Genomic DNA, 27929 nt, shown 5'->3' with positions numbered 1-27929 from the left:
AGGAATACGACCGATCGCGCCACAGCCCGATTTTGGAGACCACATCCCAACGCGTCTCAGGCCTAGAAGCGACGGCTCGCAGAGGCAACGCGTCTCGCAGCTGAGACCGCCCTCTAAGCGCTACTCATACCGGGCTTACGAGTCGCTTATCAGAGCGACCATGTTCGCCCTCCGTGACCTCCTTTTTCTACCAACGTTACTCTCGATTGCGCTGGTCGCGCACGCAGTCGCTGTTCCAGACGACAATGGGGTCATCGCCGAAGAGAAGGGCAAATCACGACCCGAGCTTGCTGCTGCCCTGACAGGAGGCGAAGGGTGTTCGCCGTCCGACATCGAAGACATTCGAGATGGCTTCATAGAGATGACCGAGCTGTTCCGAGCAGCCTTGCCATACGACCAGAATGGTCAACCCGCAATCGAGCTCTTCGGCCAACCCTTGCGAATCGCGAACTACACCTCCATGATCGAATTAAACCTAATCCGCGCAGCGCAATACGCCAACCTGGAAGGAAACGAGATTGTCAACCCAGATGTCCATGTGCGATGCGATGATCCAGCCAATATCTGCAAGATGGGGAATAAGAGGGAGGGAAGCCACGTTGCTTACAATATGGGCAATTTCCCCATGATCAACTTCTGCGATGACTACTTCAAGATGAGTGCTCTTGACGAGACCGTGGATAAAAAGGCCAACAATCAGATGGAGAAGGAGCGGTTGCATGAGTACTACAACAGAGCGACGCTATGGGCAAGGATGGTCATGCATATTGACGGCGTGGGTGTTGCAGTGGTAGAGAAGGCTATCCCAGCGCGGGCGAACTCCGCATCTGGCAGGGAATGGGATACGATTATCACCAACGGCGCCATGAACACGACGGTCCTCGCTGGAGTGCTGAACGACCGCCCGGATGGCAACAAAGTGACTGACATTCAGACCCTCAAGTACGCCTATGGAGTAACGCGCTCGAAGCTGCTAGCGGTCCTTTCCACCCAGATGCCCTATGACGCTGCCAACAACGCAGAGAACTACGCATTATACGCACAGGCCCGCTATGTTTTGCAAAGGAAGGGTTTCTACCCCAACGTGCCGGTCATGGACTTCCCCAACGAGCTGTCTGTCCTGACCAACGAACAACTGCAGGACGGAGAGCGGTGCAAGTATGCCTACTTCGACTCATCAGACGTTGTAGCTCGACCACCCAACATGGAACTCAAGGCGAACCCACTTCCTGGCGCAGCTTCGAAACAGCAGCCTGCGTTGATGCTTCTGGCACTTCTTGCTGTGGTATACTCTTTCGCCGTAGCGTCGTTTGGATGAGAGCCGTCTTGCGGATGGATCTTACACCAAATACTAAACAACCAAACACCATATAAGTTGGTTGCTCCGCATCGCCGCATCTCAGCGACACCGTGCGTGCGCCGAGAACCGGCATTCGTGGCCAAATCCACGCGACAGCAAACCCGACTGGCTGTCCCGCGAAGATGTGCCGCTACCCATAGTCCGACGGACGCACAGATAGCCCGATCGCACGACTGTGAGCGAACCGGTTCGACAGACGGCTAGGCGAAATATCCGTCTTACAGATTTCAGAGACATATAATACTGCATCTTTCCATTTCTGCACAGGCGAACATGAGCGCACTTCGATACCCAATACTTCGCATGGAGCATAGTATAATAGCATAGCAATATAACATGACATTAAGTATCACAAACTGTAACCCTGGTTTGCACTATCCCAGCCAATGTACGCCGAGATTCAATACAATCCATGCTGATCAAATCGAGAGGCTGAGCACAAATTGCGATGCGTAGGTTGAGTACGTGGGCGTAGTTGACACTCATTTAACACTTGTTTGACATTCGCTTAGCACGAAGCATTCAAAAGGACTCGATCTAGGCTGATAAAGATTCGGTTGTTGATAGGTTAGGGCACCTAAGCAGTGCCCGCGTGCGGTTCAATACATTCCTACTCTCTCGACTGATTCATGACCATCGTCCCAAACTCCAATTTCGCGACGCGATGTCGCATGCAATGTGAGGAAACAATATGCAAGACTTTATACATGATGAATACAGGGATTGGCTTACTTAGAAGCCGGCCACGAGCATAAGCCCGTACCCAATGGTGATGATGACAATGTAGGTAATGATGGAGGCAGGAACGCCACGGGTGAGGAAATGTTTGACCTCGAGGTAGCGTTGTCCGGTTCTTTGATCTTCCATCATGATGGCCGCTGTCTTATGTTAGACTGAGGTATAACAGTACGGGGGGTTGACTTACTCATGTTGGGGAACCCGCTCGTCGGCAGACCCATGGCACCGCTTGCCATGAGTACGGCACCCATGACAAGCAGGTTGGGGTGAGGCTCCGGCATGCTTTGACCAACCTGCTGCACGAGCGGGAGCACAATGAGCGCTGCGACAGTATGGCTGATGAAAGTAGCGATTACGAGGATCAGACCGCAGAAGACACAAAGAACTCCGTAGAGACTCATACCCTCGACACTACTCGTGATCGACTCGGCAATGGTGTGGAGCAAACCAGAGGAGTTGACAGACTTGCCAAGAGCAAGACCGCCAGCCGCGAGGATGATGATGGTCCACAGGAAATTGTTGAAGTCCTCCTTTGTTAGGATACCAGTACCGAAGAACAGGACGAGTGGAATAATGGCCACAACACCCATGTCGCCGAAGATGTCCTCGAGCTGGTGGCTTACGCACCAGAGTATGATTGTGACCACAGTGACGATACTGATGAACCACTGCACTCCAGTGAACTTGTCTTTCATGGGACGGATGGGTACGATCGTAACGCCCTTTCCTGGCTGGAATGTGAGAACCAGCAGACCCCAAATCAAAAGAATGGAAATGATGCACACAGGCAACGCAATGAAGAACCACAGGCCCCAGGACGGTTCAGGGTTCATGTTTTGAAGGGCAATGAGATTTTGCGGCGACGCAATAGGCGATGCAGCGCCACCAATGTTGGACGCGAGGGCAATACCCAGAAGCAGGGCTTTGGTCATGTTGGAGTCCGCAGGCAGATTGCGAAGGATGGGCTATTTCGTCAGTTGGGTCTAATCCAATGGCAAGATGCGAACATACCTGGATGATAGAGAAGCACAACACCGGCGCAGCAACGTTGCTGATCCACATGCTTGCAAACATAGCGACAAACATATTGGTCAGGAGGACTGTTCTCGGCTTCGTTCCAGCCTTGCTCAGAACGAACGTGGCCATCATTTTAGCGATGTTGTACTTAGAGAGTGCAGCTGCGATTGTGAAGCCTCCTAGAAGCAGCATGATTACTGGTGTCCACATGGCAGCAAACACGTAGCTTGCTGCGGCTTTCGAGCCAAGTCGTTTGTGCGGCTCAACATCACTGCGTACGACATCGAGGGTTACGGCAAGGAAAGGTATAAGGAGTGATGTAACGAAGAGCGGGATAGCCTGCGATAGTTAGCGTCATACAAAGAGCAGAGGGGAGAATGAGCTTACCTCAGTCGCCCAGAGCGAGCTGACGAAGATGACCATGGCAAGGCAGTTCTGCTGTTCCGGCTTTTCCATGATGGGCACCACGAGCAGAACCACGAACACTGCTATGCAAGCCACCAATATCCAGAAGGTCTTGCTGACGAGCCATTGTGGACATCTATATCTCCCAATGGGCGTGACAACCTCCTTGATCTCCGGCTCATGGTCATCACCCTGTCTGCGTACTCGACCTGCATTGACATCACGGCCAAGCAGGGTTTGTGTGATACCAATATTTGCAGCTTGTGCTTTCCTCTCGATACCAATCATCTCCCTCCAGACTGTGTTTCGCTCCCAGACAACATGCTCTCGTAGGTGCAGCCTGAGCTCGCGCTTAGCCTCTGCAACATCACCCTTGGTGCAGATTTGCGAGTAAGCATGTTCGACGTGCTGCAGCTTCTGCGTAAGCTTGTCCATGGTGCTTTGCTGGAATGGGTATGCGGGGTACACGTATTTGCTCAGGTACTGGCTCTTGAGTTTGCGATCCAGAATCTTGTCGAATTTCTTCAAGACCTTCTCGAACCCGGTCTTGTTCAGCTGAATGAAGGATCGCAGTTCACACAGCGAGACGTATATGCTAACAGTCCGTTTCTTAAGCGAAACGCCCTCGTCGTACAACGCCGAGAATGCCATGTCGTTGTAGTCATCAAATGCTACGCTTGTTCTGCGCTTTGATGAAAGGCCATCTGAATTCATGTTCTCGTCTGTAGTCCGTCGCCGCCTTCGCTGCTGACCATCAGGGCTCTTCTGTCGTAATCTCGAGGTTTCGTTGACGTCTACGTCTGAATCTTCGTCATCGTCAATTCCATCGCCTGTGGAGCGCCCGCTGACTGTGCTCGTTGCTCGTGGGCGATTGAAACCAATTTGTTTAAAGATGCTGGTGCTGCGCGTCTGTTTCCCTGGTGCCGCATTCTGCTGCTCGTGGTCAAGCTCCTCTTGTTCACGCTCATAGGTTGCCTCGTCGTTGATCAGAGCGTCCAGCTCGCTGTAGATCTCAACCTCCTTCACCTGGTAGAACGACGTGACCTTCTCCAGTTCCGCATCTAGCAGGTTTGTGAACGCCTTGTCAGGATCGTCTGCGGCACCATTCAGAAGCGGCGATGATTCGGCGTCGGTTGTCGCGGTGTGTTTCTGGTTGATCTGCGTCTCGAGGTTGTAGATCCTATACATCGCGTTGCTCGTCAGCTTCTCCTCCACCAGTGGACGTTCCACGAGTCTCCACCGTTTGCAAGACGTACTGCTTCTTCAAGTTGCTGTAGGCCACATAGTGGTTGCTCCAGTCCGGTACCGCATTGAATTGCAGGCTGTGGGAGAACTTCATCTCGTCGGCTTCGCGAAGCTGCTCGAGCTTCTCCCGTCTCTTGCGCTCTCTTTTGCTCTCCGGCGCCCAGTTGGGGTTACTTGTATTCTCTGTGGTGAGTTCGTGGAGCTCAAAGGCTTGCTCGATCGGGCTGTCGCGGAAGGCTGCAAAGCGGTCCAGGGTGGAGGCTGGTGCAGAACAAGAAGAAAAGAGCGTCAATGTGGAGTGCAGGTGCGGGAAGACTAGGGTATTCGTGCAGATGGTAGTCTGGGTCAGGTGCGAGAACGGCCCTCGGAGTGCAGCCAGAAGCAATTCAGGTTGCCGGCTATTGGTGGGTCGCAGGGTGGTGCAAATCGTGGCCTCCTGTGCATCTGATCCGAGCTGTGACGTGTGGCCAAGGGAATATGCCCGTGCACGGATGATTGGTTGTCTCAGCGCATCGTGCAGCCACACCTCCAGCAGATGCACACCTCAGCATAGTGAAGTCAGCGTTCCGCTCCTCACAACGGCAGCATCGTCTTTGCTGCCATAGTGCGCAACGTCCTCGACCGCTACCCACGGTTCAACAGCAAACGGCACATTATCTTACTGTGGAGCCGCTAGGAAATTATCCAACTGAGGTTAGCTAGATCGACAACCAACGTCATGCATCGCGACCAGCCTCAATTTTGCATCTCAACCAGGTTTCGGGTACCAACGGGTGTGAGGACGTGTGGAGGGTCGCAGCCTCGCAAAATCGTCCAGTCGTTGCCATGCTGAAGCAGATGCATGTCAGACGTACCAATGGCAACAGTGAAGCGTTGCACGAGGCAGGTACCCTTGACAATCGAAGTGATACGCAAGGAAACAGTTCGCGTTTGCAATATCCTAGTATGACAAAACATCGTCATGACAAGGACATTGAATTGGAAGGCGCAGTGCGAGTGCGTGAAAGATAGTATTGTTATCTGTCGCCAGATGTTGCAACTGAAGCGTTGCGTGTGATAGAAGTATATAAGCAGACCATAGTTTTGTGTTCTTCCGTGACCCAACCGCCATTGGGTATATAACGCCGTGCAATGCTGCAGCCAGAAATGCTCATGCATAATCATAAAGTTCGTCCATTTAGGTTTTCGTAATTCATTTTCCAGTAGCCAATCCTTCCTTCAACGCGGCATGTACATACCGGTCGTCATCATTGCAGATCCATAGCGGTCATGAGCCTTCAGCATGTAGCGCAAGAAGGTGATAGCCTTGAGATAGATTTTCAGGGCCTTGCGACGGCGGACCTTGTCGGCTTCGAGCACCTTTCGGAGCACCCGTCGAACAGAGGTTGCTTTGGCTGTTGTCATGCGCGCAAACTGGATGACAGTGCCTTTGGCGGTTTTTGTAGTGAGCTCTGGTTCACCGATTGATATATCAGGAATGAAAGCTTCAGGCACATCATGCGACGCCGAGTCGATCTTGGTGAGTGACGGCCTGACGGGTTTGGCTTCGACCTCAACATCTGAATCATCAAATTCGGCGGCCTCAGTGATGCTGCCCAAGATAGGTTCGAATGCGGGTGATCTCGGGCTGCATTGGTAGTGTTCGTAGTCGAACGACATCTTGTCAGAAAGAGGAGTTCGTTGTTCTTTGTTGTTCCTTGATGGGGTAGATTGTGACGAAGTTTGCGGATGGGAGTAGCGTCTGGAGGAAGGCGCGTTGGCCGGCTGACGAGCACGCAGTGAGGACGATGTAGACAGAGAATCCACGAGCCAAGAGATTACAGATGGAGCTGGAGATGTGAAGGCTGCGGGAACTGTTTGTCGTCCAGATGCGGAAGGTACGCGAAAGTCGCACCTTGGCGGTGAAAAGAGCATCATTGTGCACAAGTACTACAGTAAGTACCAGCTAACGACCCACAACCACACCAACGGTTGTTTGAGAACAAAGGGGGAGAAAGGAACAGCTAGAATAAAAAGCCGGAGACGGAATGGCAGTGGGTATATACTATGGGCCGTCCCCGCATACAAGGGCGGGTAGCGGGCGAAGGACCCTTAGTTTGGCATAATCATGACTGTGATCGTGTGGTCTAGCGATGCTGGCCTCGAGACAACACACAGCCGCACGCGACGCCCACATTCCTCAGTCGTCCACGCGTCTTAGCCACGTTGGTCAAAGGTGACCAGTGGCGTGAGCTGAGCGTATTGACAACAAACACGCCTGCCTCGGAACCGTCAAGCAATTGGAAAGCAGTGCCCGAAGAGTGTGAACAGCAACTGAGTTTCATATGACGTCGCATTTGAGGGCTCGATCGAGAGATCCAGGCATTTTGACAAGAGCCGGCGCTCTGTGCTAACAACGTGCGCTAACGGCGTGGGCCAACCAGATACCGTTTCTTGCGACCGAGCAGTAGTTCACACCATTTTCAGTCCTCGGCCGCGGCGTCCACCCAAGCAGAGAATACCGCGCTACACGCTGCCCATCAACGCTTAGGAAACGTGCAGCAACCCAGCCCGATTGTACCGGCAATGATGAACCATTTCAGCTGATCACAGGGCTCTTCAGCTTACAGCAGCAGGGGTATCTGCGCTGCCTCGTTCACTTGCCGCCATGCCAATCGAGCTGGCACGCGACATCCTCGGCCTGCATATGTCCAGCACATGCCAGGGGAGGTGCATAACAGGTGTCCGTGTTTTCCTTCTGCTACCTACCTATCGTCTTACACGCTGGGGATCTGAGATACATGTGCTTAGGTACCTGTTGCGCTACCTTGATTCCCCGCATCGGTGCTCGTACCCTTTGCTGGAAAGCGGAGGCGTCGCACAACACAACGCTCATTTTTGATCAAAACACTGACGCTGACGCTGACACTGACACTGACATTGACACTGACATTGACATTTACATCATTGCTTAGTTTACGTCGCCTTTCCTTCACCTCTTTACCTCGTTTTCTCGCACGCTGTTACTCTTCCATCAACAACGCGTACCCCGCAGTCGCTGGAAACAACGCCAGGATGGCCAGCTACACCAGGAAACAGATCGTGACGTTCATCAGCATTATTTATCTCTTTTTTACAACCGCGGTGGCAGGGTAAGCTGGTGGCTTTCTCACAGCGTCTTTGACTTACTCTTTCAGTTATGCAGCGTCTCGAGCCAACCGCCTCTCCGTGCCTATTGCTGAAACGCTCATTGGCTTCGTGACTGCGCTTCCTGTCATATCTGGTATCCTCCTCGAGTGCGGCTACGATCTGACGCGCCGCAAAGAACGTCGTGCTCATATGCAGCGTGGCGAGATCCAACGCCCGCCCTTTGTGATCGTCGCCAACTTCATCATCTTCATCTATTCAACAGTGGTCATCACGCTGCTTGGGACGCACGCAGCTCCACCTTCTCAACTGAACTGTGGACTGCGACAACAATGGCAATCCTTGTTCCGCCTAAAAGATGCTACTTCGATCAAGGCGATCCAAAACCAATACAATTGCTGCGGTTTCGCCAGTCCAACGGATATGGCTTGGCCATTCCCAAGTGCAAGCCACCATGCAGACGAATGTAAAACTTTGTTTGACAGAACGAGTGCCTGTCTGGGGCCTTGGAAAGCCGAGGAGCAACATATTGCAGGATTGCTGATGGGAGTCGTGGGTCTTGTGGCAGTCTGGGCAGTATGTGTTTCCCGTACAACTGTGCCTTCCATGCTTCTACTGACACACTACAGTTCGCAATCGTTGCTGTTCCGACTCAGCGCGAATCTTGGCTTCACAAAGTGGTTCCAGGGCAAATCTCAGACTTCATCGCCCGCGAAGAGCATGGCAACACAGGCGAACGACGCCGTATCAACTACCTCCCAGACACGAACCGCTACTCAGACCGCATCGAAGAAGAAGCCGATGAAGCATCCCCACTCAGCCCAGAGACCCGGCGTGCGCTCGAGCAAGGCCGTGCACAGGTTGGAACGGGTTTGCCTGGAAACGTTGCGATGGACGCACCTGCAACTAATGAATGGGCAAGGGGATAATCAGTGGACCTAATCCCTAGTCGCAAAAGCCTCACGATGGTTAAGACTCACCTATCAAAACGGGAACACATAGCATGGCGATCCAAGGCGTTTTATGTTTCATTCTCACACAGTGCCAGGTAGGTATTGTGCCATACACGTCTTCTAAGTTACTCAAAAGACAGGACATACCCTCGTTCTTTCTCTTGACCAATACATCATGTCTGCAAATTTTCTACTTCATCGTTCGGACTTTCCACCCCTCGAATAACACCTCCTTACGCCTTCTTCGCCCAAGCACCCTTGATCTTCTTCATCATGCCGACAACACCCTTCGTCACCTTCCCCTTGTGTGACTTCGCGATGCGTGCTTCGTTCTCTTTATCCAAATCGGACATCGACTTCATCTTATTCAGAGGCTTGGAGGTCGAGTCGTCGCATTGGGGGCAGTGAGACTCAGAGGTCTTCGAGGAGGTGGTGGCTGTGGTCATAGTCGACTTGCGTGAGTTGAGAGGGCGCTCAGGTGTGGGCGTGTTGCCGAACGAGACTGTTCGTGGCCTTTCCGCAGCGACAGGCTGCAGAAGGGAAGTGGTTGAAGAAGACATTGTGTTCTTGCGCAGCAGGTTGAGTTGAGTCGGTGCACTTTGTGTAGTCTGTAAGCTGGTTTGAGGAAGAGATTAGTGTGTCTGGAAGGTATTTGAGGACGCGAGAGTTTGAGCATCATTATGTATGTACGATAGTGAAGTCTTCAGCTGTGTAGTGAAAAGTACGCCCAGCACTGTCCACTCACAGTGCCCACGTGGGCTGCATAATGATAAGGTAAATCGCATAATGCAAACAGAGGTTCGATGAGGGCACGTGGGGAAGTCGCGACACACTCACCGTAGGCGAACAGATAGTATGAGCACATTTTCACGATAAGAGAGCTGAAGTAATTCTCTAGGTCAAGGTATGAGCACAGAGAAGCCTATGATATTGATTGCCAATGCATAGTTCATTCACTAACTACAGATTAAGTAAACATGCACCGTGAATGTCGAATTCAACTTAGGGCTTCGAGCCTATTGTAGAGAATCGCTTCGAGAAGGTCTTCACAGCCTTTTGGATCTTACCATCCTTCTTAGTCTCACCTGAGAATTGAGACCCACTCTCGACAGTCTCAGTCATAACGTCGCAGTCCATCTCTCGAAACTTAGATAACGTCGGCTTTGCAGAAGACCGCGCGTCTTTCTCGAAAGGAAGAGGAGGCAGTGCCTTCAAGTTAGACTCTTTTACTCCCTCAGGAGGAAGAGGCGGCAGAGGCTTGTCCTTCCATGATGACGGTTGACCGTAACTGATCCCACCTCCAGCTCCGCCATCTCTATGTACAATATACGGCTCTTTGGTCCCTGTGGACGTTGGACGCGTTTTGTATTCTGGGGGTATATAGCTATAGTTCACCATTGCTAGGTTTATAGATGAGGTTGTGGTTTTCTAGGGATAGCCTGGAAGAAGAGTTCAACATTTGTATGCCTCTGGCCAACGAAGTTGACGCACAACGCGGATCATACGTACCATATTCACACAAAAGGTGTTCACAAGACTGTCTCAGTCGTACTAATGGAGGGGAGATCAAATGTAGTATGTTTTATATTTTAAAGCACAGTAAGGGTATACGGCAGGAGAAGAATGACCCAATCTTAAAAGAAATCTATCCAAACACCGAGCCCAAAATTCGTACAAAAAGAGATATTTAGCATGACTACTGCTCCAAAATCTTGTCACAACGACGGATGCCATGATGTTCAGTGAACCCAACCTTTCAAGACTGTCACGTTGGCCTCCGAAAGCGATGGCCTCTGGATATCTCAATCCATTGGCGCGATCCGTACCAACGTATGTGTCTTCGTCGACGCCGATTCAACAGTGTTCGATGTTTGCCTGCGGTGCAGCAGCCGAGAATGCGCTTGCGCAGTGCAGACAGAACGAGAGCAAGGACGGAAAGAAGGACGGAAACCGAGATGGCAGCGATCCCAATGATCGCTTCGTCTGACAAGCCTTCTTTGTCGCTCTTGGCCTCCGCCCGAACAGCTAAATTGTTGCTGGGATTGTTGATTGGAAGGCTGTTGGCGCAGGCGGCGAACCAGAGGAGACGCAGCGCGAAGGCGAGTGGGGCCCCCATGATAGAAAGGGTTAGACTGCTCAAAAGTACCCCGTGGGTAGGTCACGTGATCTGCGACAGCTGACGCGACTCTGGTCAAAAAGTCAGCCAAATTTCACCATAAGGTTTTTCATTTACAGCACACTTCGTGCGATCTGTCTATGTCTTTTCGTCTATACATACAGAAAACGGACAGAGAACGAACCGATTCGGTCAGGATGGGAAGGTATGATACCTAATTGTACTCGCGACACAAAATATTGGGGAAAGGTCCGAACAAGCGATGTGGTTCGATGATGGTGGACCTTGCACTTGGCCTTCGGGAGTGCAGCGGACTGAAATACACTTACAACACTCAGCTGGCAAAGAGGCTGTGTAGCCTCTCCTTGGCGTTTTTGATGGTTTCACAGCGTCAGGCATACGTGGTGGTGTAGGTGGGAACGGTGGCCAGGGCCGACACAGCTAAACTTTTACAGCCTTTGATAGGATATCCTGCGCACAGTCAGCATAAGCTCCTCTTCCTATTGGATCACAAAGCGTGTAAAAAAACCCTTGGCCACCGTTCCCCACCTACACTACTTACTCATGTGTCCCGTAGTATGCCTGACACCGTAGAACCTGTGTCTTGGCACTAGCGCAGGCCAAGATAGGCACTCTACACTTAAATACACATAACATTGATCCTTGATCCATTGGCATGTATCATGATTGGCCCTCCAACCGTGCTCCTCAAGATGTAATGCGTGCGAGGACCACCAACGGGTCACCGATGGCATCAGCCTTACTTCGGTGACCCGTTGATGGTCCTTGCACGCAGTATCAAGAATCGACGTCCCATTGCAGCATATAGAAAGTTACAGCGTATCTAATCTGCAGCCAGCAATTCTACTCTGCTGGCTGATCCTTAGGCTCGTCGTGTCTGCGGCTGTGGAGAAGACCTAGCAATGTTGCGACGACAGGATCTTTGCGCGCATGGCTTCCACTGTGAGAGGTGCACAAGCTGGTCAAAGGTACGAATAGCGCAGTCAGTTACAGTATTGCAGGTGAGCCTGCTATTTTGCGCTGGCTCATCTTTCGACCCTTCATGATTTGATCGACGGCCAACATTCCACATTGGGCATACCAAACGACAACCTTCCATGTAAGCTCCGGTACGGGTGTGTCTTGGAAGGGGCAGTGCAACATTTCACGACCACATTTGGGACCAGCCTGGTCATGGTCGTAAGAACACACTTACTAGAGATTTTACTATGATAAGTAAACGGAGCACGCACTTTGCTGGTTCGATAAATCTGCTTCTGGGGGTTTGACCTCGTGTCCTGCAATTCCCAGCCTTCGGGGCACCACAGTTAAAGATGAGAGAGCATATCATGAACCAGGCTGACGCGGTTGTTGATCGATTATTGGCCAGTAATCCTCCGCGACTGGCTGTCTTGGCTACTCCCGTCCAGCTATTTATTTAATATGCTATGTACTTTCGATACCAAAACAAGAACAGTTCACAGCCCATAGCAGTGAAGAACAACACATGTTTACCGTTGCCAATGCAGAAGAACTCGGTTAAGAAGTGTCATCACATTACAATTTTGTTTCGCGCGAATCACACTTGCTGGCTTCCAATGCAAGAAATGCTCGCATCTAATACTCACCACCTACCTTGACAACTCCCTGACTTACCAACGACCTCGAGTTTTCGACGAAGGAGACATCTATTCGGAATTTGGAGCGACGATTGAAGCCACCTTAGCCCCAATTGAAACGCCACTGCTGGAGATAGCAGTTGTACCACCAATGACCATCTAGACCGCAAATATTACATACTGCGCCAGGAGTGATGAACCTTCGTAGAAAGCGCTCCTCACCTTGCTCGGGTTGAGAATTGAGGGTCTTCTGGTACAGGTAGTCCTCAAGGGTGTCGTATTCAGAGTAACGCGTCCATTCGATGATCTGTCGCTCCATTGTCCGCGCAATAGCAGCCGGCGGCGTTAAGTGCTCTCGGCCGTCACACATCGGCCCAAAGGACAAGCTTCGCAGGTCGGCATCATCGGATGCAACCATCAGCTCGGCTGCATCAGCTATCTGCCATTGGGCCAAACGCTCGTAGTCCCAGAAGGATAGCCCCAGCTGCTGACAGCGATTTCGATATCTATCGGAGCGAAATGCCGAGAAGGTATGCTGAGCCAGTTCTTTGGAGTTCCAAGTGTGGTTCCGTAGTTGTGTCGCCATTGAAGACGGTCCTGGATAGTAGCCGTCACCACACCTCCGGTACTGAGAACGACGTGCAGTATGCAAACAATAAACACGAAACAAACACGGACCGCCTGGTCTCGTACAGCGATTGAAAACATTGGTGACATACTGAGATCCGATCAAACGCTCTGAGAAATATACATCCGTTGGGCCGGCATAGAAGAGCAAGGTATTGAGCGGGTACTCACCAACTTGAAGCTTACTCTCGAGCGAAAGAATATGATCTATTTGCCAAGGCTGTAGGTTCTCGAAGAATGCGTGGGCGGAGTGTCTGGGATCCAATCCAGGAGGCTTGTGGGGACTGGTCTGTACCTGGAGGAAGATCTTGAGTACCCATAAAGCGCAAGCGATTCGAGTACGCTCAGTACTGGAGAGTATGACCGGCGAAGATTGCACGGTAGGATCAAGGAATTTCTCCACTCCAAAGACCATGCATTGGCCAAAGAGATCAGCAGCGTCATCGACTTCCATATAGAAATCTAACAGAACTTGGAGGGCCTCCAGGGGGTCACTAGTCAAAGGTCGAAAGGCCGGTAACTTACAGTGCCATTCAAAGATGTCACTCACTTCCAGCAGATCTGTAATCAAGCCCCAATTAAAGCCATCGTTTTGCAAGCCCCATGATACCTGGAAGAGCGCGCTGACAGGTGCAGGAACTTGCGCAAAGATGGCTGGAAGAGCAGTCTCTGAATATCGAACATACAAATCCTGGACGTAGGAACTTGCCACCAGCAGTCTTTTGGCTGTCTGGGGGTCGCACTTACATAGTACCTACCAAGGGTCAGCTTGAAGGAGCACAGGCAGAGCGGGGCATCGAGACCATGAGTTGCAGCTCAGCTGGAAAATTGGTGAATGGAAAGGTAGGCATTTGCTGTCTTTTCAAGCGGCGGGTAGCTCGCTGTTTAGCCGTCCTTGTCATTATAAGTTGCTCAGAAGCTGGTGGTGGTGAGCAGGAGTCGTAGTTGCCTAGAGCACCAATGGCACTGCGGTTGATTGTCGGCCCGCCGCCATGCAGGGCAACAGCTGTGGCAGCAACATGAGTTACGTCTTCACAACACGACCTCACATTAACAACTTCACGCGCCATGCTCGTCTCTCTGACCGTCGGCAAGGTCGATGCCGGCGTCGCCGTGCTCTTAACCGAAGATAAGCGTCTCGTACGCGTCCCAATGCCATACAGAGCCCCCCTCTGCACATGCGCATCCCTGCACTTCATTCGTACAGTGGCTGACCCTGGCGCAGATCGAGTTTCCGTCCATACTCTTGCCCCCGGACATCTCCTCGGGCAGCATAGTCGACATCGATGTTGCGCGCAACGTCAAGGCAGAGAACGATGCTGCCACGGCCTTCTACAAGCTCCAGTCTGATATCTTCCGCACATTTGGCCAGAACACGCCTTCAGCCCCTGTCATCCGCTGTCGCAATGCCACTCAGACCTCAGTCGTCCTCGAGTGGGACCCCATAGACATTGCGACCGCCGAGCTGCGTAGCCTTACTCTCTATCGCAACGGCAACAAGGCGGGCACCATCCCCAATCCCAAAGAAGTCCACAGCACGAAGCTCAGTGGATTAGGCGTCGACACCGAATACGTATTCCATTTGGTGCTCAAGACTAGCGCCGGCACTTTCAGCAGCGAGAAGCTTACGGTTCAAACACACAAGATGACCGACCTGTCTGGCATCACAATAACACCCGGCTACATGCCTGCAGCTCTACGTGAATCGCTGCAGCGTTCTGTTGAAAGAATCGGCGCCAAGATTGCCGACACTGTCCGCATCGATACCACACATTTCGTTTGCACAGAAGGTCGAGGGCCAGCTTGGGAAAAGGCAGTGGAGAACAACATTCCTGTCGTAGTACCAGACTGGGTCATAGGATGCGAGAGAGATGGCAGGATTGTGGGTGTTAGGGGCTACTATCTGAATGCTGATCCGCGGTTACGAACGGTCGGCCAAGGTGCTCCAGCACCTCAGCAGCAACAACAGCAGCAGCAGCCGCAACCTCAGCAAGCGCAGCCACAACCACCACAAGTCAGGAGTCCGCTGCAAAGTCCGCGAACAGAAATCACACCGCCCACTCCCGAGCGACCGACGCGAGATCGTGAACCAGATAGTGCGGCACCACCTCCCCCGCCGCCGAAGGACACCGAAAGTGAGCGAAGCATTTCACCCGCGCCAGAACCGAAGACACAGTCCGAACAAGACGAGCAGAAGGCCAAACCTGAGGATCTGAAGCCACAGCCCGGGAAAGCGCCCGAGGAGGAAGTAGACTCGGAGGATGAGGAGCCTGCAGGCGGTGACGTAAAAGCTCTTGATGCTGGGCTGCCAAGCAGACCGAAGCCCACAGTAGAGGACGATGATGACGGGGACGACGGCGCAAGTTTTCAGGAAGTGGCATTGTGAGCGCAAACGAACATAGAGTAATGACAGACTTTGGCAGGCGCATTGAATTCGTCCGAGCAACTCATGAGATTGGTGCATGGAAAACAATATCGAAGTGCCCCTTGGCTGCTAGTCGCCGCAACATAGCACTGTACTACACATTTCTAGAAGCGCAGTCCGTCAACACCACCGAGTCAACCACTCACGCCGACCTATATACGACGCCGGTAAAACAGCGACTCCTTCTCTCCCATCCTATCCCTGCACGACCCACCAGCGTACAGGGAGCCAGGTCATTGGCCGCAATAGTATGAAAAGCGGGTCCATGGTCGCCTTACTCGTGCACACAACTACCTAACAGAAAAGACAACACGAGGCGACCACATGGTATAAAGCCTGTCAACACAGAGATGCTTTGAATTCACTCTCTACGACTTCACGGTTCGTTGCAGCCTCGCTGCCACAATGTCTCTCCAACTCCCGCCCATATTCGCTACGCTTCAAGTCCCGCTTATCCTCCTAACCAACATCGCCACCCTCGCCATCGGGCCACGGCACCGCGTCTTGCAGTTTGCGTTCAGTGTGCCGGTGCTGGGTGTGCTGGTGGCGCAGAGTGTGTACCGCGAGTGGGACCGCGGGTGGGGGCTGCAATATGGGCTGAATTGCTTTGTCATGTCGGCGGTGATGACTTGGGTTGATTGGGTGTTGTTGGATAGTCCGGATCGGGAGAGATGGGTGAGAGTGAATATAAGAAAAGGGCTAGAGAAGAATGGAAAGGTAGGAGGGCGTGGGCATGTAGAGGAGAATGGGCAGGTGAAGAGCAACGGACAAGTGGAGAGCAATGGCCACGCAGTCATTTCCTCGAAGATGGCGTCTGCTCCAACCGGGTTCTGGAGCAGACTGTGGTGGGCGGCCCAACTTTCGACCACGAATCGGTACACGGGATGGTCGTGCGAGAGCAAGAACGTGCCCGTAGAAGTCGGGCCTGAGTATCCACGCTTGTAAGTCCTGAGATGCCTCACCAAGATGACCGAGAACTGAGTGCTCCCAGACTTTTCATCGTTCGCAAGACGCTCCGCGCAGGACTCTTCTACGTCCTCAAAGATGCGGTGTATTCCTACACAGCTTCGTCCCCTCATGGCACATGGCTCGAAATTGCCCATCTTGACCCGGTGATATCGTTCGTCCAGTATCCGTTCTTGTATCGGTTGAAGTTCACTTTGGTTTATATTGTGCTCACGTACACAAGCTTGGAGTTGATGAACACGCTGTACGGCATTGTCAGCGTGGCAACGGGACTTGCAGCGCCGATGAACTGTCCAAGTATGTTCGGGGATCTGAAAGGGCTCTACAGTGTTAGAAGGGCGTGGTCGTGAGTTACTTCCTGTAGTGGATAATGACATGCAGCTAATTCCCATACAGCGTCGTCTGGCATCAGGGAGTCCGCCGTGTCTGCTCAGCACCAGGCATCTATCTCGCTCGGGATGTGCTACGACTGCGCAAAGGTTCCTTTACGTCAAAGTACGTGCAGCTCTTTGCGGGGTTCGGTGTCTCTGCTGTCATGCACGGTGTTGCATCGATGCTGTGCCATGCATCTCTCAACGATGATCAAGCATTTGAGGTGTTCCTCTTCCAAGCCATCATCATCTTTGTCGAAGATCACCTCATAGAATTTGGCAAAAAGTGCGGTTTCAGAGACGGGATGTTCTGGCGCCTCGTAGGATTCGGCTGGACTGTACTGGCTATTGGAGCCAGTTTCGAAAGGTGGACTGGCCAGATCCTTGGCCATGGTATTTGGGTGCATGATCGAGAGGTCGACCTCTTCGGCATTGGTCCAAAATGAGGTATAGGGTGGAGATAGATAAAATGTGTGTGGTAAGAGTTCCGCCATTGATCCGAAAACATCACACGAGTCGAATACTCTGAGTTGCCTTCTTTCCCCTCCTGACCAAATTCGAAACTTCGCCGTTCATATAACCGTGTACGTACGCTTCACCGAGAACTTGCCACGCTTCTAGCGAAGGATCCATTCTCAAGACGAGCGGGATACTGCACCCGTAGATGATGACCACCATGTCACCGGGCTTTGCACGACACGGTGCCACGCCGACGATGCCTTCTTCAGTAACCATCAGCCTGCGCGATTTCTTGCGCACAGTATCATGAAAACGTGATAGGAAGGTGTCAAGCTTGTCATTCATTTGATGCGTAGGATGCGAAGAAGGTCTGTGAAGTATTGGCGGAGGTGATGTATCTTCGGAGGGGACTTGACTGATGAGATTTTCCAGAGTGTAGTCGCCGAATCTTAGATCTCTGTTGTGCTCGAACCATGTCGAAAAGCTCCAATCAACGGGATGACCGTCAATACAAGCATGACAGAGAAAGAGAAAATCGGTGAAATAATGTACTGGTGCTTGGAAGCAGAGATATTTGTCTTGTCGATCAATTACGAGAGAGCGGGCAATAGCTTCGAGCCAGTCTGTGGGTTGCATTACAGCTCTTGGGGCGCTGGGCTGGGCTTTGTTGGACTGTAGCAGATAGTGACCGGCATCTTTACAGACGAAACTCCGGCATCGCAGCTCCGTTGCATCTAGCCCTCCCAGACCATGTATGGTATCCAACAACACTCCGTTGCACTGAAGTCCTGTAAGGTCGTCCGTGAAGTGGACATCTGCCCTTTTTCGCAGATGTGACCCCGGAGCGTCATATGTCGCTTTCCAACGAATGGATCGAAGCGGTCTGAAGTTACCGATGTGCTCATTTGAACTTTGACTTGCCATGAGCGGCACAGGGGAAGAAAAGTCGATTGTGGTTCGCCAATCAGGAGCCCATGTTGGCACCGCATCGCTCAGACCTGGGTCACTTGCTGCAGCTTCTCGGCTGAATATATGCATAAAGCATACGATGTCTAGAGATCTGCGCACATTCCAAAAGGAGCGAACAAGCCTAGCAAACTGGTGCTGGGTGCTGGTAGAGTATTCAGCGGGTCCGATGAGCGCACGATCTTGATCTGTGATGAGACCGAGTACGGAGTAAACGCGGTCTCTACTATCAGTGGCAGAGTGATTGCCCAAGGAAGCCATGATGGCAATGAGGTTGATGCCGACTGCGGCTGGCTTGGTATGCCATTGGTGTATACGGCGACGGTTGAAAGCAACATCGAACAGCTTTCGAGGGACAAGCTCATGTTCAAAATCATTACTGATGGTACTGCAAAGGAAGATGCTGTAGATGGCACTCTTGAACTTTCCTCGGCTGATGCTCGCCGTTCCGCAGTACAACTTCGCTTCCTTAGGTAGGACGAACTCTTGCAGGGTCCAAACACGCGTCCACCAAGGCCGTGCAAGGAGGTCGCTGACAGCTACACATTTTGCAGCAAAGTCGGGGTTCTCAAGGCTGTTGCGCATGGCAATCTCATCGCCCTTGAAGGCAATCTGCATGCTAGAGAGGAAGTGTAGAAAGTCAATCGCAGTCGTGCAATCACTACCGTCTTCCTTCTCTTCGCCTAACCAGACAATGGCTCTTCTGGCCTTCCTGTAGATCTCCGCCATAATGCGCACTTGCTTTTCTCGCTCTTGAGCATCCTGGAGGTTTATGCACAGCGAATCAATCCACCACCAGTCTGCGGGCTGAAAATCTTTGTGGTGGGTGACCATGTGGATGAAGGGGGCGAGGCTACTGAGCACTGGGAGGGTTCCTGACTTCAAGTGCATGGACGTGTCCGTGTATTTGCGCTCACCCCATACATAACTGGCCGTGTAGTAGTGAGGGGCGCTGGCGAGCCGAAACTTTTGCAGTTTTCCAACAAAGACGCCATCTTCAGGCTGCGAGAACCGGAGAAGACGAATCGAGGTCTCATCAACAGGCTCTGAGAACACTGAAGCAATGGCTGGTGATGGTGCATCAACATCCATCGAGGTGCAGGGTGCAATAGCAGTTGCATGAACAACGGCAGGTGTCAACGCCCCACCACGCTAAATTCACGGGGGATCCACGGAAGATTTACGGAGGAAGGCGCTATAGCGATCCTCGACCCTATTAACAAAAGGCAGTCATGATGCAGTGCAAGAAGAAGGCCCAGGACCGTTGCAATAATGTGCGTAATTCGTCTATTCAAATTCTTGGACCGTGCCGGGATATCATGTTGCTCTGCTTCTGGGTTCTTCCTGCTCGTCATCTGTATCACCCTGTAATTTCTTTCTCCACCATCTCAGCTTCAGCCAATCGCCAGGCCCTTCGTGGGTGCTGCGTGTGCCTCCTCCAAAGCCCCACGTTCCGCTTCTGTGCGCGACGAGGTCTGAATCAGAGTGATCGTCATCTGGATCAGGGTGGTCAAGCAGCGTCGAGGAGCTGTCTGAACGTCTTTTTCCTTGTGATATCGTCGGACTTCTTTGGGAACCAGCGCTAATGCCATCAAACCACGAACGCCTGCGCATCTGATCTAGCCATGCCGATTGGGTATTTTGCCTTTGTCGGGGGAGCGTGCCTGCTCGTGGTCTGCGATCTGACTCGACAGATCGGTGAATTACAGGCGAAGGCAACGAGTCTCTGTCATTCAGCTCGTCCCAGATCTCGCTAGTTTCCTCAGAGAAGGTCATTCTTCGTCTCCTTGATGGTCTGGGGCTTGGCCGAGGACTGCGAGTATTGAGGTCTAATGCTGGACTCTTCTTCGATCGAGAGTTCACAGTGTACGAGGGTCCAGTAGGCGCGCGTGCCAATAATGGTGTCCGCTCATCAACAGACCTGCGCTTCGCTTGCTCTGTTACAGATCCGTGGAGGCCTGGTGTTGCTTCCTCGATGTCCAAAGGAGCATCTGGCTCGTCCGAGGTGTGAGCGTGTAGTAGGCCTAGACCAGGCTCTAGGGCGGACTGCGGCATGGGCACACCAGGGTGCTTGGTTGACACAGGCGACATGGGCTCCTCCTCGTTCTCTTCCAGCCTCCAGCTTAGGCAGACCACGCCTGCAAGCAGTACCACCGTTCCCAAAGCAATGAGGCCAGCGTGCAGATTCGACAATCGTTCGCTTTGGTGGAAATAAATAAGACCATCGATAATAGCAATGATGTTGTAAACGCAAAACACGAGGGGGTATAGTACGCTTGTGCTGACTAGCTTCAAACCACAATGCATGTAGTAAAGCTGCGTCAGGGCGAAGACCACGAGTCCTATGAGGATCATCCACGATTGCCAGCGATCGAACTGGTTATGGCGGTCGACAATGGTGCGTACCAGCAGCTCCACTGCACTCTTTGCGATGAGCAGCGAGTGTGCGGAAAGAATGCCACTCACGCAGCCATAAAACATGCCGCGAACCAAACGCAGGCGCGGAGTTGCGCGGGGGTATATGCGTTGCAGGACCCAGTTGGCAACAAGCAATAGGACGACGACAAGGCCGGTCATGACCATCCATACAATGAAGTGGTGTCGGACTAACAGCGCCAATAGCTGGTCTAGGTTGTGCGAGGGTTCGGCGATGGCGCCAAAGAGGGCAATCAGGAGGGCGCCGGCGGCGACGAGCATGGTGCCGATGAAGGAGTAGCGGGTGAAGGGCTCGTGGAGGATGATGGAGGCGCATATCGAGTTGAAGACCAAGCCGGAAGCCTGCAGGGTGGACAGGACGGGCAGCGGTAGGGTGGTGATCTGGATGGTGCTGCCCACGACATTCGCCACGATGAACATGAGCATGCCCAGCTGCCAGCGCCGGCGCTTGTAGGGGGGCCGGCGGTCATAGTCGTCTTCCTTCTCTTCCTCGAGCAGGTGGGACTTTCGCTGCAGCGTCAGGCCGACGCTCTGGACGCTGGTGGAGAGGAGGCCAACAATGACTCCGAGCTGTACATGCACTGTGAGCTTCGGCGCATTCACTGGCTGCATGGCGAGACTCGGGGACTACTTACAGCCACGCTGGCGCCCGGTGAGAGCTCCACCATGTTTGGGAGGGGGGTTGCAGTCGCTGCACCGGGCTCTGCTACCTCGACAGCGGGTACATGCTGTGTCTATGCGGTGCGTGGAGTGTATGCGCCGGTGGTGGTCGGCGGCGATCAACGTCACGCTGATCCGAATCGGCCGGCTGCAGGGGTCAGGTGGGCGCGCGCTGGCAGAGCACTTGGGCATGCAAGAGACACGGCGCGTCTGGTGTATGCGGAGCAGTTCTAGGAAGGCGCTTGATTTATATCGGTGTCTAGGAAGGGACAGCTAATATGCATGCGAAACTGGCGCAATTCCATTGTTTCGCTGTCTGCATCCGACCTGAGGCCTAGCCCCTTTCAGCGTCTCGGTCGCTACATCATCGCAGCTGCCCGTGGTGCCCGTGCCCGTGGCTTGAACCGCCCGTCTTCCAAGCTTCCCATCGACATTGACCACCAGCGCCGCCGCTGCACCACCTCGCATTTCCCCACCACCGCCGACTCCCCCACACAGCGCCCGTCATGTCGCAAGTCCACGCCCTCTCCGACGACCAGGTAGGCAGCCCCCGCCGGCGCCCAGCCATCTTGCAGCCCTACGCAGCTCCCCGCCAACCTACGTCAACAGCCAGCTAACAAGTGCCCCCATGGCAGGTCGCCGGCGAGCTCAAGAAGATGACGGCCTTCATCCGCCAGGAGGCCACAGAGAAGGCCAACGAGATCCGCCTCAAGGCCGACGAGGAGTTCGCAATCGAAAAGTCCAAGCTCGTGCGCCAAGAGACTGCCTCCATCGATTCGTCCTACGAGAAGAAGTTCAAGCAGGCTAGCATGTCTCAGCAGATCACACGCTCCACCGTCTCGAACAAGAGCCGATTACGTGTTCTGTCCGCACGCCAGGAGCTGCTCGACCGCCTGTTTGAGGACGCAGGGAAGAAGCTGGCCGAGACGTCCAAGGACAAGAAGAAGTACCAGGGTATTCTGAAGAACCTGATTCTGGAGGGTGCATATGCCCTGAACGAGGACAAGCTGCAGATCAGGGTCAGGAAAGCCGACAACGACCTTGCCAAGCAGGCCATCGAGGAGGCACAGAAGGAGTACAAGAGCAAGATCGAGAAGGATGTTGCCATCACAATTGACGAGAGCGACCCGCTGCCTGCTGAGTCGTATGTCACCAATGAACAGCTAACGTGTAGAGGTGCTGACTGCTCGTAGATCTGGCGGTGCCTTCATTGTCGGTACCGGCGGCCGCATTGACATCAACAACACCCTCGACGAGCGTCTCAGGCTGCTCGAGTCTGACGCCCTGCCCTCTATCAGAGGTACCCTTTTCGGCGAGAACGAGAACAGGAAGTTCCACGACTAAACGCATGTCGTTCGATTATTGCAATACACACCACGACACGAACACATGCCGGAGATGCGCAATGGTGCAGTCGAGCGAGTATCTGGCCTTTGACGAATCATGCGTTCGCTTGGAAAGTACCCTGATAGAGGCGCCTGTAGAATACTGGAAGATTTAGCGGCTTTCTGTGCAAATCATCATTCACCAACCACGACAGCCACTGCATTCTGAATTTGGTGCAATATGGGTTGGCTTGCACCGGTACACTGACTTGATTAGTTACAGATGTCTAATTATCGCTACGTTCGCCGGATCAGACCAAAGGGATACTGCTTCACAAAGAGTTCTACGGTCCCAACGCAGTATCACTTCCAGTGCAGCCAAAGGCCTTCACTAAGGCTTGATCAGCTACATGTATGAGACAGTGACATTGTGCGTTCAGGAAGACCCTTCTTCAACTAATCGCGATCCAATTGTTAGCAAGGTCAAGCGAGACAGCTGAAGACCTACCGGGCCCTCGCAGCTCCCTCTCGACGACACACTCACGTGCTGCACTGCCACGACCCACTTCATAGCCGCAGATCAGCACCGCCCTTTCCTGGAGCACTTCACAGACCACATGATGGAGCGGCGGTTCTGCACACTAAATAATCGGCGACTGGTAGGTCTGGGGTCGGAGTATATCGGTATGCATGATGTTGTTGTTGTCGTGCCGCTGGGGTGTTTGACGCCGGTTGTGCTTCGCCGCGAAGGCCCAGGCAAGGAGTATCGGTGAATGTGGATTATGTATGTTGAGCAGTATATGTACGGGCTAGCGATGGAGATATATAAGGACGGAAGAGCAGAACTGCAAACCTATGTTCTTCATTGAGGATACAGCTTGTGAAGAAACTAATGTGAAGGGAGCAAATGTTCGGTATGTTGTATTCAAACTCCATAACGATAGGCAGTATTTAGAGTTGTGCTCTCGAGCTGTCAGAGGTAGATGCAAGCTATGGAATCAAAAGCCTTCACGCGATATCACCAGGAAATCTTGGAGCTGACAATACACAACGCCTACCAGAGGTAAAAGATGCTACCAATTTGCAACACTATTCTACCACTGAGAGTCTCTACTAGAACTAGATACGGACATGCAACTCCTTTTAGCAACATAGAGCAATCTTATCTGGTCTAGTGAGCACCAGCTTTCTCAAATACCAACAGCAGAGGCTTTTGTTGCTTGAAGCAGAGCTCTCGCTCTTCTTATGGCACAGCCTGATGCTGACCTCGAACTAACTAACATAACACACTTTTGACCCGCCGCCGACCGTGTTTGCTGCAACTATGGGGTGGTCAAGTGGGCGGTGTTGAACCATCCCAACCCAATCACGGGAAGATATTCTGTACAGATTCAAATGTCGTTAATCGTTTGCATTGAGACTACCACACAGTTACTCAACCGTCGCGCACCGTCACGCTCTCAACAGCCTCTGCGACCTTGTTCACGATCCCATTCCCGTTTCCGTTCTGCTGCGCACCTTCCCTCTTCTCGATTCCTTTCCGCACACCTGGCAGAATATACCTCCCGTAATCAATCGCATCGTTGAGGTTGTCATACCCACGAATAGAAATCAGCTCGCACCCAAGGTCGACGTAGTCCAGGATGGAGTCAATAACCGTCTGGTAGCTGCCTACCAGCGCCGTCGAAGCACCTCTCGCATTCGTCGCCGTGACAGTAGGATACCACAGCGCTCGGTCCTGCACTTCGCCCCTCTTCGCAATATCGAGCAGCCTCTGGCTACCGACGTTCTGCGGCGGCGGCGCGCCGGCCGCAACCTTCCCAAACCCGGCGTCGCGATTCGCCTGCAGCGCGTCGAGCGTCCTATGCGCCTTCTGCCACGCCAACTCCTCCGTCTCCGCGACAATCGGGCGGAACGTGACCCAGATACGCGGGCGGTCGGTCCTACCCGCCTTCGCGGCCTCGGCGTAAATGCGTTCGATCTGCTGCTTGGTCTCCTTGAGCGGCTCGCCCCATAGCCCGAAGATATCCGCCAGCGAACCGCCGACGCGGTATGCTTCGTCACTGCTGCCGCCGACGGAGATGGGGATGCTGGTGCCGTTGACGGGGCGCACGCGGTTGCTGAAGCCCTTGAACTGGTAGTATTTGCCCTCCCAGTCGAATGGCTCGGATGACGCCCATGCGCGCTTGAGGATCTTGATGTACTCTTCCAGACGTGCGTAACGTTCGTCTTTGTTTAGGAAATCGCCTTCTCGGGCTTGCTCGACGTCGCTGCCGCCGGCGATGAAGTGCACGACAGCACGGCCTTTAGAGAGCTGGTCAAGTGTGGCGAGGGATTTGGCTGCTACGGTTGGGTAGACGGTGTTGGGGCGGAGGGCAATGATAACCTTGAGGTTCTTGGTGTGAGAGGCGATTGTAGCGCCCGTGGTGAAGGGGTCAAAGAATGAGGAGTCGTAGGGCTGGAGAGTGTAGTTGAAGCCATAGTCATCCAGGTTCTGGGAGTATCTTTTCAGGAAGTCTGGGTCAATGGGCGCACCCGGGATGGGCTCCAATTCCGTGGAAGCATTTGCGAATGCTAGAGATATAAACTCGGTAGGCATGTTTGCAGTTGTGATGATGATTGTCTGAGCTTCAAAGCTTGTGTAGTCCAGATATAAGTGGTCATGGCTGCCAACGTTGCTTCTCTTATAATGCTCCTCATTGCGGCGTTCAAGATGTCGACAGCTGCACGCTCTAGCACGTCAACCAGCAGTGGGCCTACCGAGCACGATTACGACCGATGTCGCTCCAATCGGCTCACAACATGCTGACGAATTTGACATTGCTACCCCTCCTGCGGAACGATAGGAACGGTAGTCGTCGGTGTCTCATGCCATGTTATCTGGTGAGCAGTGGTGGCATGCTCGATGAAGGCCGGTGGGTCGCCGGTTCGGTGTCCACACTAGTGCGTCAAATCCTTGCAGTTCCACATAGCAATTAGAACAATTTGTGCACATAGATAAATCAGTTAAAAAGCCGCGAAATACTCAAGGCAAATGGTCTGATGACCGCCAAGGCATTGTAAACATGTAGGTTGTCGAACAGAGGGTTTCAAAAGTGACCACATAACGTTGAAATCGAGAATTCATAGACTCGTGGTATCTAGAGAAATAGCATTATCATGCCTTGTTCATTCGAAGTTCTGCGTTTGTGCAGACCAGATACATGACTAAACACCTTTTGTGACCTGACCAATGCACCGGAGAATCCCCAATCACCCTTACTTCCTGAGCAGACGCTGGTAGAAAGCGAGCTCCTCACCCTCGAGGATGTAACCGTCGCAGCGGCCGGACTGACCGGGGCGGGAAGCGACGACAGCGTACAGACGACCAGCCTCGAACTGCTTCTCGACAGCAGAGTCGACCTTGCCGGAGGCGGAGAGACGCTCGGTCTGCTTCTTGGAGACAGCGTTGGACTTCTTGATGTCCTCAGCCTTCTCGCCAGACTTGGCCTGCCTCCTGCGGCCGAGAGAAGAGCCGTAGTGGGCCTCGTACCACTGCCTGAAGGGAGCGGCATCGATCTGGACAACGGCGGAGCGGGTCAGGGTGTTGGTACGGACGAGCTCGTTGTTGGAGGGGTGGTAGACGACACCGATGACACGGGTCTTCTTGGCGATACCCTCGGAACCCCAGGAGAAGTTACCGGCGTCGAGACGGAGGGCACGGAACTTGCGGTTGCCGCCACGGGTACGGACGAGGTGGACACGCTTGGAGCCAATACGGGTGTTGGCAGGCTGGCGGCCCTTCTCGAAAGCCCTGAAGCCATGTTAGAAACATGACTTGAGATGCGATCGGTTTATGCAAGAAGCTTGCTTACCTCTTCTTGCGGTAGTATGCGCGCTTCGCACCGGAAGCGGAGCGCTTGTGGCGAGAGTCGCGAGAGATACTGCGAGTCGTTAGCCCTCGTGACAGGTAAAGAATGGTGCGTGTATAGATACCCCATGTTTGCAGATTACAGAAGACTGCTATTCAGAAACTGTTAGCCGTTGCCATAATAATAACGAGGATTCCTGCGCCGCAGCAATTGCAACCAGACTGCCAACGAAAACATCTCCCTCTCCTTGTCCACTCGCTAGAACGTATCATGTTGTGACGAATGCTGGTTCGCGTGCGCCGGTACGTTGCTGAGCGGTGTGCAGGTTGGATGATGCGTTCGCATGGCGGTCTCGATGTCGCAATGCTGGCAGACTCTGGTTTATCGTCGGATTCGGTGGTGTGGAGCGTACCTTTGGGTCGTCTGTTGGGTTAGTCGGCTTGTCGAGGTCAGTCGAAAGTTCAGCGGCACGAAGTAATTCTGTGCTGGCTCGCTGTGAAATACGCTAGTAAGCGAGTTCTTGGTGGGGGCCCGTGCGCGGTTTTGTTGCAGCTTCCCAACTCGGATGACGAGCAAGAGGTGAACAACAGCCGCAACACTCGATCATCGCCGCGTTGGTTTCGACCGAGTCAACTTGAATCACTCGAAAGCTGACTCGAAGATAATCAAATTTTATGCCGGCAGCCTTGCACTGGATCCCATTGTGGCTGAGCTGGAGCACCCAAGCTGAAGCTCGTGCATCGACAACAGAGTTGACCGCCTGAATCCCTGTGTAGCTCAGCAACCACCCTTTCGCCTACTTACGACCGTTCATAGAAACTATCACGCTTACTGCAAGTGTCTAAAAGATACATCATGGAGTCTACCTAACCTTCTACGCGGTGTGCGCCCTAGGCCACCCTCGTACGACACAACTCGGACCCTACACGTCAACTTTCGGACATGGTATTCGTCAGGTCTACACCAGTACGAGGGCCAAGATCTTGTTCCAATATCTAGCTGTGCATTTCTTCCCAATCCGCGCCTTGGCTACACACATTTAACCCTCCTTGTACAGCTCAAGTGGACCCGTTGGAAAGGAGTGCAGTCGAGTTACGGAACTCGGAAAGGATCATCGTAGATTCTCACTCATGTTCCATGTCGAGTTTATCAAAGGAATCGTTCCCTTGTATATCGTGATGCGGAAACAAGGAACGAATGAACATGGTGTCATCGCTACAGCTAATCGTACATGAGATATATATATAGCTGCGCAGGCTACTTG

The 27929-nt window shown here is 52.9% G+C and overlaps 12 protein-coding genes across 12 annotated transcripts; 5 read left to right on the top strand and 7 right to left on the bottom strand.

Moving 5' to 3' along the window:
• Nucleotides 1-81: 81 nt before the first annotated feature.
• C7974DRAFT_36881 (uncharacterized protein) lies at nucleotides 82-1359 on the top strand. Its single transcript, XM_046139913.1, has one exon. It carries the CDS (start codon nucleotides 161-163, stop codon nucleotides 1316-1318), a length of 1158 nt encoding a protein of 385 aa, XP_045994055.1. The 5' UTR covers nucleotides 82-160; the 3' UTR covers nucleotides 1319-1359.
• A 733-nt stretch (nucleotides 1360-2092) lies between these two features.
• Nucleotides 2093-6424, bottom strand: C7974DRAFT_416116 (SPX domain-containing protein; the record flags this gene model as incomplete). The annotated part of the gene is made up of 6 exons (XM_046143957.1): nucleotides 2093-2238; nucleotides 2286-3063; nucleotides 3110-3454; nucleotides 3503-4700; nucleotides 4777-5080; nucleotides 6004-6424. The coding sequence occupies 6 exons, from the start codon at nucleotides 6422-6424 to the stop codon at nucleotides 2093-2095; spliced, it is 3192 nt and encodes a 1063-aa protein (XP_045994054.1).
• Nucleotides 6425-7942: 1518 nt separating this feature from the next.
• Nucleotides 7943-8820, top strand: C7974DRAFT_317695 (uncharacterized protein; the record flags this gene model as incomplete). Its single annotated transcript, XM_046138613.1, has 2 exons — nucleotides 7943-8467; nucleotides 8521-8820. Coding segments are annotated over 2 exons (825 nt in total), but the record flags the coding sequence as incomplete, so codon positions are not given.
• A 257-nt stretch (nucleotides 8821-9077) lies between these two features.
• Nucleotides 9078-10960, bottom strand: C7974DRAFT_378929 (uncharacterized protein; the record flags this gene model as incomplete). Its single annotated transcript, XM_046140433.1, has 6 exons — nucleotides 9078-9452; nucleotides 9590-9603; nucleotides 9682-9738; nucleotides 9912-10214; nucleotides 10354-10395; nucleotides 10675-10960. The coding sequence occupies 6 exons, from the start codon at nucleotides 10958-10960 to the stop codon at nucleotides 9078-9080; spliced, it is 1077 nt and encodes a 358-aa protein (XP_045994052.1).
• A 1512-nt stretch (nucleotides 10961-12472) lies between these two features.
• On the bottom strand, nucleotides 12473-14125 carry C7974DRAFT_400829 (uncharacterized protein). Its single transcript, XM_046142542.1, has 2 exons — nucleotides 14010-14125; nucleotides 12473-13960 (listed from the first exon to the last, which is right to left on the bottom strand). The coding sequence occupies exons 1-2, from the start codon at nucleotides 14106-14108 to the stop codon at nucleotides 12683-12685; spliced, it is 1377 nt and encodes a 458-aa protein (XP_045994051.1). The 5' UTR covers nucleotides 14109-14125; the 3' UTR covers nucleotides 12473-12682.
• Nucleotides 14126-14274: 149 nt separating this feature from the next.
• On the top strand, nucleotides 14275-15831 carry C7974DRAFT_441229 (uncharacterized protein; the record flags this gene model as incomplete). The annotated part of the gene is made up of 2 exons (XM_046145355.1): nucleotides 14275-14346; nucleotides 14414-15831. 2 exons carry the CDS (start codon nucleotides 14275-14277, stop codon nucleotides 15590-15592), a joined length of 1251 nt encoding a protein of 416 aa, XP_045994050.1. The 3' UTR covers nucleotides 15593-15831.
• Nucleotides 15832-16036: 205 nt separating this feature from the next.
• On the top strand, nucleotides 16037-17414 carry C7974DRAFT_317549 (membrane bound O-acyl transferase family-domain-containing protein; the record flags this gene model as incomplete). The annotated part of the gene is made up of 4 exons (XM_046138603.1): nucleotides 16037-16312; nucleotides 16385-16572; nucleotides 16623-16943; nucleotides 16994-17414. 4 exons carry the CDS (start codon nucleotides 16037-16039, stop codon nucleotides 17412-17414), a joined length of 1206 nt encoding a protein of 401 aa, XP_045994049.1.
• Nucleotides 17212-19507, bottom strand: C7974DRAFT_36736 (heterokaryon incompatibility protein-domain-containing protein). The gene has a single exon (XM_046139867.1). The coding sequence runs from the start codon at nucleotides 19483-19485 to the stop codon at nucleotides 17476-17478; it is 2010 nt and encodes a 669-aa protein (XP_045994048.1). The 5' UTR covers nucleotides 19486-19507; the 3' UTR covers nucleotides 17212-17475.
• Nucleotide 19508: 1 nt separating this feature from the next.
• C7974DRAFT_36753 (magnesium transporter NIPA-domain-containing protein) lies at nucleotides 19509-21797 on the bottom strand. Its single transcript, XM_046139874.1, has 2 exons — nucleotides 21465-21797; nucleotides 19509-21399 (listed from the first exon to the last, which is right to left on the bottom strand). Exons 1-2 carry the CDS (start codon nucleotides 21495-21497, stop codon nucleotides 19711-19713), a joined length of 1722 nt encoding a protein of 573 aa, XP_045994047.1. The 5' UTR covers nucleotides 21498-21797; the 3' UTR covers nucleotides 19509-19710.
• Nucleotide 21798: 1 nt separating this feature from the next.
• Nucleotides 21799-23132, top strand: C7974DRAFT_36738 (ATPase, V1/A1 complex, subunit E). Its single transcript, XM_046139869.1, has 3 exons — nucleotides 21799-22028; nucleotides 22125-22633; nucleotides 22683-23132. Exons 1-3 carry the CDS (start codon nucleotides 21996-21998, stop codon nucleotides 22831-22833), a joined length of 693 nt encoding a protein of 230 aa, XP_045994046.1. The 5' UTR covers nucleotides 21799-21995; the 3' UTR covers nucleotides 22834-23132.
• A 1038-nt stretch (nucleotides 23133-24170) lies between these two features.
• On the bottom strand, nucleotides 24171-25684 carry C7974DRAFT_36682 (luciferase-like domain-containing protein). The gene has a single exon (XM_046139857.1). It carries the CDS (start codon nucleotides 25411-25413, stop codon nucleotides 24250-24252), a length of 1164 nt encoding a protein of 387 aa, XP_045994045.1. The 5' UTR covers nucleotides 25414-25684; the 3' UTR covers nucleotides 24171-24249.
• A 234-nt stretch (nucleotides 25685-25918) lies between these two features.
• On the bottom strand, nucleotides 25919-27125 carry C7974DRAFT_400815 (ribosomal protein S8e/ribosomal biogenesis NSA2). Its single transcript, XM_046142541.1, has 3 exons — nucleotides 26790-27125; nucleotides 26669-26737; nucleotides 25919-26607 (listed from the first exon to the last, which is right to left on the bottom strand). Exons 1-3 carry the CDS (start codon nucleotides 26792-26794, stop codon nucleotides 26073-26075), a joined length of 609 nt encoding a protein of 202 aa, XP_045994044.1. The 5' UTR covers nucleotides 26795-27125; the 3' UTR covers nucleotides 25919-26072.
• Nucleotides 27126-27929: the final 804 nt, after the last annotated feature.

The sequence above is a fragment of the Boeremia exigua genome (genome assembly GCF_020726555.1).
Source record: "Boeremia exigua strain MPI-SDFR-AT-0100 chromosome Unknown C7974scaffold_10, whole genome shotgun sequence".
In the NCBI taxonomy this organism is placed as follows: domain Eukaryota; kingdom Fungi; phylum Ascomycota; class Dothideomycetes; order Pleosporales; family Didymellaceae; genus Boeremia; species Boeremia exigua.
The sequence above is the reverse complement of the archived record's forward strand: the minus strand, read 5'-3'. Positions and strand labels throughout refer to the sequence as shown.